Source organism: Phaseolus vulgaris, chromosome 1 (assembly GCF_051622355.1).
Source record: "Phaseolus vulgaris cultivar YP4 chromosome 1, ASM5162235v1, whole genome shotgun sequence".
NCBI lineage: Eukaryota > Viridiplantae > Streptophyta > Magnoliopsida > Fabales > Fabaceae > Phaseolus > Phaseolus vulgaris.
In genome coordinates this window covers 8,168,133-8,174,739 of record NC_143498.1, presented here as the reverse complement: position 1 = coordinate 8,174,739, position 6,607 = coordinate 8,168,133, and the positions used below count along the sequence as shown (strand labels likewise).

The window sequence follows — 6,607 nt, the reverse complement described above, 5'->3', positions numbered from 1 at the left end:
CATTTTTTTATCACTATTTCAAATCCACTAATTCAACATTAATCCTATTTGCATACTATAATTTTTTTATGGTGAAATTTTATGTTAATATCTAATTATAACTATTTTATTTTACAGTACAAGAAAATTATTTAATAATAACTAATTTTAAAAATAAAAAATAATTATTCATATGATTAAATTAAATATTATTTTATAAATTACAAATTATTAATATTTAAAGTAAATTTTATTAATAATAAAAGTTTACAAAATTATTTCTAAATTGAAACATCTGCACTAATCATATCCAAAAGGTTTATTATAAAGTTTGAATTATATAGTATTATATAAAAAAATTCCATCATGTGTAAATAAATACATATTTATTAAATTTTAATTTATTTACGTTAAATCATAAAAAAGTTCGTTATTATTTAAATTAATATCGTGTTTAACTTTCTAACTCTGCATTACCATTTTTTATTTATAAGAACTATATAAAATATATTAAAAAAATAAATATCTTGAACTTTTAAATGGATAGATAAATTTACGTAAACGTCTTTCTTTTTTAAGTAAATACAGATACACACTGAATGACTTTTCATTGCGAATATAATGTCTTTTTAAATTTGTAATTTCTCACTATATTACATGTTTATAAAGCTTCAACAAGTTAATGACATTTGGTTATAAAAACTTTACATTTAAATTTTATGGATAAGAAAAATATGATTAAAAAGGAAAAAAAATCCTTAAAAATAATTAATTATATTCTAAAAAATTAAAAGTGATGAAAATGTAAAAATAATCCCTACCAAAAACATGTTTATCAGAATAAAGTATATGAGTTGTGAAGATAAAGATCCTATGGGAATATATTGGAGCTACTTACCACAATTCCATGGTAATTGGAAACCTTGCATACCACAATTTTAAGATGAGGAAAAATCTATGAAAATCTAAAATCCACATCTATTATAGGGTAGTCATGTCCTCTCATGTCATTATATCAAAATTTCACTACTTTAATTCCACACAACAACATCACATCCTTTTCCTTTAACAAAATTTCTTCTTCAACCTCTAATTCCTAACCCATGAATAAAAAGGTAAGACTTTATCTTTTGCCACAGTTAATACTATTAACTTTGTTTAAGGATAACAAAAAAAGTTTTAAGAAACAGAAAAAGATTTCTTTCATACCACACTCAAAACATACACTTAACATCACATTATAATAATATTATAATATTTAAAATTAAAAATAAATTAAATATAATTAAAATATTATTTATTGGTTTGTGAAGTGTATGTTTTTTTATAGTGGTGTTAACATATTACAATCCTAAGAAATAATAGTTACGAGTAAGTAATACATTTTAAAAAATTAGTTTTAGAGATAAAAAAATATTTTAAATTTTAAAGTTGGTAACTAAATTATTGGTTCCTAAATATCAATTTATAAACTAATTTATAATTTTTATTAATAATATAAATTACTTTAAATACAATAATTTTTTTAATTTTTAAAATAATATCTAATTTATTGATTTTTATTTAATAACTATTTAGGAATAAATGTAAAATTTTAAATTATCAACCTACTAAAAAATAAATACATAACTTTTTGTTTAAATAAAAAAGTGTTTGTAGATCTCCCAAAATCATAATCCTTAAGAATTGTGAAATATTATACTTTCTTTAATATATATTCAGATGTTTTGGAAATCAAATAGTAATAATGATATTTTTTATTTGAAAATTTAATTATTTATCAAGGTAAGCAATATAAGAAAAGTAACATAATATTTGTATTTTAATAAAAAAGACTTTTAATTAAAGAAAATTATATTGTCATCATTTTTTTCTTATAGATGTAAAAAGAATGTTTTATAGAAAACTATATTTGTATTATAGATGTCATCATTTGAAAATAATGTTTTAAATGTTATTTTAAAAAAAGTGAAATGAAAAATAAATATCCTCATATAGTCTAAGATATCAGGTGGTGAGAAACTGAGAGGGAGTTCATACACACGGGGTCGTCCTGCTATAGACTCGATATTGGATGTTTGAACTTATCTTAAACTTTTTTATTGGATTCGCTGGTAATTAATATTTTGATCAGGTGTTACTCTTTAGTAAGACATACTTAATGAGTCTTCCAAAAAACGATGAGATTGAAATGAAATCTAATGATTGTGATTGAAACTAGATCAACGTGTAGTTTATATGAATGATGAAATTAATATTGAAATTTTATAAGACAACATTTAAACAAATGTTTATAAATAATTAGTTTAATTGGTTCTTTTTGCATGAATTAAATATGTTATGAATTTTTTTTTCATTAACTTGTCATTGTTTTTTTTGTTGTGTTTGAAATACGTACACGAGTAGATGTTCATACATATGTCGGAGGGTCTAAAGGGTTTTAGGATGTAGTTTTGGACCTTATATTATTAATATTTGTATTTATTTAACTCATAATCTTATAATATAAATATTTTTAAAAACTCCAAGTATGTATTCTAATAGTTAGATGTATTTTCGGAGTGTCTTATTATCCGTGTAATAAAATTTCTTTATAATTTATGATTTTGAAAAGTAACAAAGTTTAATGATGTAAAAATTTAAGAGAAATATTTTGTAAAGAATAAAACTAAAATTCACATATTTTAGATGAATACAAAATAATTTTAAATTCTATAAGAATGAAAAATTATAAGTACTGAGACAAAAATTCTACTAATTTTTAGAACTAAAAGTATATTTAAATTAAAAAATAATTATTAAAAAAGCTGAATATATTTTTCATCCCTCAAATTTAGTCATATATTAATTTTAGTATTCATATTAAATAATTTATTTTTAAATAAACACAATAGTTATTCTCGTTAACAATTTGGTATATATATATATATAATAAGGTTATTATGTAACTAGCTTTTTGTGTACATAATTTTTTCTAATTTTTTATCTGAAAAAATAACAATTAATTTAATATATCAATTTAATATTTTTATTTTCAATCTTATCTTTAAACAAATAATAATTATCAATTTAATAATTTTTTTATAAGTTTAATAAGTTATCAATTTAATAACTTTTTTTATGAGTTCAATAATTTCTCTTTTTCCTTATTAGTTCTCTTTTGAGTATACATACATGTTCTCATTCTCATTTTTATTTCTTATTATGTTATGATTAATATTTGCAAAAATTATTCCTCTAGTCAATTCAATTTTTTATTTTATTTTTTTAATTTTTATCTTCTTTTGTACATTTTAAAATATTATAATATAAATATATTAATATTTAAAGGATACATATAGATGTATTTAAAAAAATGTGAAATAATTATACATACTAAGAAAACTCATCAGACATAAACTTAACTTAAGATTGTGTGTCAATAAGAATCATTCAGCCATCCAAAAATACAATTAATAAACAGATAAATTGTTTAAGATGAGAATTAAAATCAAATTTTAACTAAATATCAGGAAAAAAAACACATTTAACATATACACATTGTTTTATTAGAGTTTGTGAGATCATTGGTTATTGTCTTGACACCATAGAATTAAAAATAGCCATCAAACAGAAACATCATATTTTAATCTTTACACGTAATTATCTTTTGCAATTTAAACACCACACGTTATAATCAAGTTATAATCAAGTACAGGATCTTCCAATAATAATCCAAGTTGAAATAGATTATTATGTATACGAGGGCCAAAACATATTTTGTTAATACCAAAATCATTAAGCTAAATTATAACTATATTTACACAGAAAACATATTATTAATCCTAATCCAAAAACCACTAATCATCATCATCATCATCTTCATCTTCTTCTTCCTCATCCTCAGCATGTTCTTTCAGATCCGAGAGACTCCTAGACTTGAAGCTCCCAAATCTAACCCTCATGTGATCAACATAGGACATGGGTTCTGTTTGATGTGCTGTCACCATAACTTGATCTTGGTGTTTTTTTTCCTCTGATGATGATGATGAAGAAGAAGAAGAAGAAGAGAGTGAGAGTTTTTTGGGATTCTCTTGGTAGAAATCTTCATCTTCAAGAAGAGGTAAAAGGGGCATCGATTTTGGGTTAGAGCAAGTGTAGAAGGAGGATCTTCTGGACCACTTTGATGCTATTTGAACCCTTCTTCGCTTGTTGAAAGGGTTATCTTGCTTCTGCAGTTCCTTCACTGTGTTCACTTGCGACAGATCCGTGAACGACTTCGATTTTCCCATGAAATGGTTCGATAATCCCCTCCTTAAAAATTGTCACATGCCCAGGTCAGAACCAAATTGGATAAACACCCAAACAAATTAAAACTTGCAACTTGTTGCAATTGCAATTGCAATTGAACAGAAACACGATACTTTGAGTGTGTGGAATGAAGAACAACAAAAAAGTTCATATTTTTTTTACAGAGAGAGAGGAAATAAAGGTTGAATTGAGAGACAAACTTAATGGGAAGAGAGTCTTCAAGGGAATCGAGAGAGGCCAAACCCTTCAACGTGTTCTGAACTTCTTCTTGTTCTGATTTGTTTTGGTTTCTTTTTGACGAAACAACGTCGTTTTCATCGTCGGTGTCGTCCGGGGTTCCGATGGAGGACGAGCTCTCCGAGGAGTGCCCGGAGAAGAGACCGTATGGATTTCCGGCGGATTCCGAGACGTACAGCGGTGGCGGAGAGGAGGGGACGTCGATGGTGAAAGTGGGACCCACCAGAACGTCCATTTTTGCAAACCGTAGAAATGAAAAAAGAAAAAAAAAACAGAGGAAAAAGGAGAAGAGTTGGAGAAAGTATGAGGTTTTTTGTTTTTGGGTTGGGAGGTTTAGACTGAGGAATTTCAGAGATGAAATAAAAGCAATGAAGAAGAGAATTCAAGAATATATATATTGTGTGTGTGTGAGAGAGAGAAAAAGAAGAAGAAGACAGAGAGAGAGAGAAAGGAGATAAGAGAAGGAGGGGGAATGGTACAAAAGATACTGGTTTGTTTGACACATTCATTGAGACAGGGCCGAGCAGTTATCAGAAATTTATTATTTTATTAATATGATTAATAAAAGAAGGTTCATACCTTCCTAGTCTCAAACACTCCTCTTAAATAACGTGTCAGTGTCAATATTCATGTTAGACACTTATATGTGAAGTGTTCGATTCAAAAAGTATTTGTTAGATTTTTGACACAATTTTAAAAACAAAAAATACATTAATTTTCTCAAAATTTAAATTTTATTATATAAATTGTTATTATGATTATAAAACTAAGAAACAAATAATTGTGAACCAGTCATGAAAAACATTTTTTCACTCCAAAAAATAATATAAAACATACTTGTACACATAAATCTTTATTGTCAATTTATATAATTTATAATTATATAATATATAGATATGTGTTTCCGTATCCTACATTTTAGAGATTTTACATATATTTGTATCGGTGTCTTTGTCGTATCCGTGTCAGTGTAACATAGAGATTGACAACTAATATTAAATTAAATTATAAAAAAAATACGTTATATTGTATCACTTTATAATTGTAAACTGATGTAATAATTAAATTATAAGAAAAAAGTACACTTTTTATTAAAATGGATTTAAGATTTATAATGTATCGTGTGTCTGATGTGTGTTACAGTTATCAAAATACTATTTCTTAATGAAAATATATTTCTAGTTTTATCATTTTATGTTTTTATTTAAGTTTAAATTTAGATAATTCATTTAATGCTTTTTAGTATTTGACATATTTATTTTAAATTTAATATAATTTTTATACAAATATAATAGATCCATTTTTATCTTTTTTAAATTTAAGATAGTAGTTAGGAAATTTAGATTTAGAATGATTTTTTTAAAAATATGTTTATAAAAAATAAATGAGATCCTACAAAATATAGAAATCAGAAGTAATGAAAAAAAATGTTAGGAGTGAGAGAATCCGCTCCTACAGTTATTCTAAAAGGGGTAAAATATAAGAAAAATAAATAAAGTTATTAATATACTGAGAGGTGCATATAATAAAATGTTAATATTTTACATATAGTAATATTATCATTATTATTTGATTGGAAGCGCGACAGTGTTGTATGTTCACATTTTTTATTATAATTAATTTAATTAAAAATTTGATATAATAATAATTATTATAATGAATAACAATTACCAAAACATAAAAAAGTAAGTTTCTAATAAAATATAATTATATAAATAAATTATTTTTATTAGTTTTTAAAATCATGAAGTAAAAAATATTTTGAATTTTTACTCAAGAGATTTCAGGAAGAAGATAAATAAAGTGAGAAAAAAAGTGATAAAATCTTAAAAATTAAAAAATTTAAGTTAAAACACAGTAACTGTCCGTAAAAATTCATAATATTCATAATATAATAATAAAATTAAATATTAATATAAAAATAAAACAGAAAAGTAAAATTTAAAATAATTAAAGAGAAAAATCCCTTTATTTTATAGATAGATATAGATAAGAAGATAGATATTTTATTGTAAATTATGAAAACTAAAGAAATTGATTAAGAAAGATAAGGATAAGCATATTAAAAGACTTAAATAAAGTATGTACATGAGAAGTCAAT

The 6,607-nt window shown here is 23.7% G+C and overlaps 1 protein-coding gene across 1 annotated transcript; it reads right to left on the bottom strand.

The window, feature by feature from the left end:
• Positions 1-3,680: 3,680 nt before the first annotated feature.
• LOC137813412 (KID-containing protein 1) lies at positions 3,681-5,036 on the bottom strand. Its single transcript, XM_068615638.2, has 2 exons — positions 4,470-5,036; positions 3,681-4,272 (listed from the first exon to the last, which is right to left on the bottom strand). The coding sequence occupies exons 1-2, from the start codon at positions 4,739-4,741 to the stop codon at positions 3,819-3,821; spliced, it is 726 nt and encodes a 241-aa protein (XP_068471739.1). The 5' UTR covers positions 4,742-5,036; the 3' UTR covers positions 3,681-3,818.
• Positions 5,037-6,607: the final 1,571 nt, after the last annotated feature.

Excerpts from the sequence above, each read along its gene's own strand:
- LOC137813412 (XM_068615638.2), bottom strand. The coding sequence starts at position 4,741 with ATGGACGTTCTGGTGGGTCCCACTTTCACCATCGACGTCCCCTCCTCT. Across the intron at positions 4,273-4,469 it reads GAAGACTCTCTTCCCATTAA|GAGGGGATTATCGAACCATT; the intron begins GTTTGTCTCTCA and ends ACAATTTTTAAG.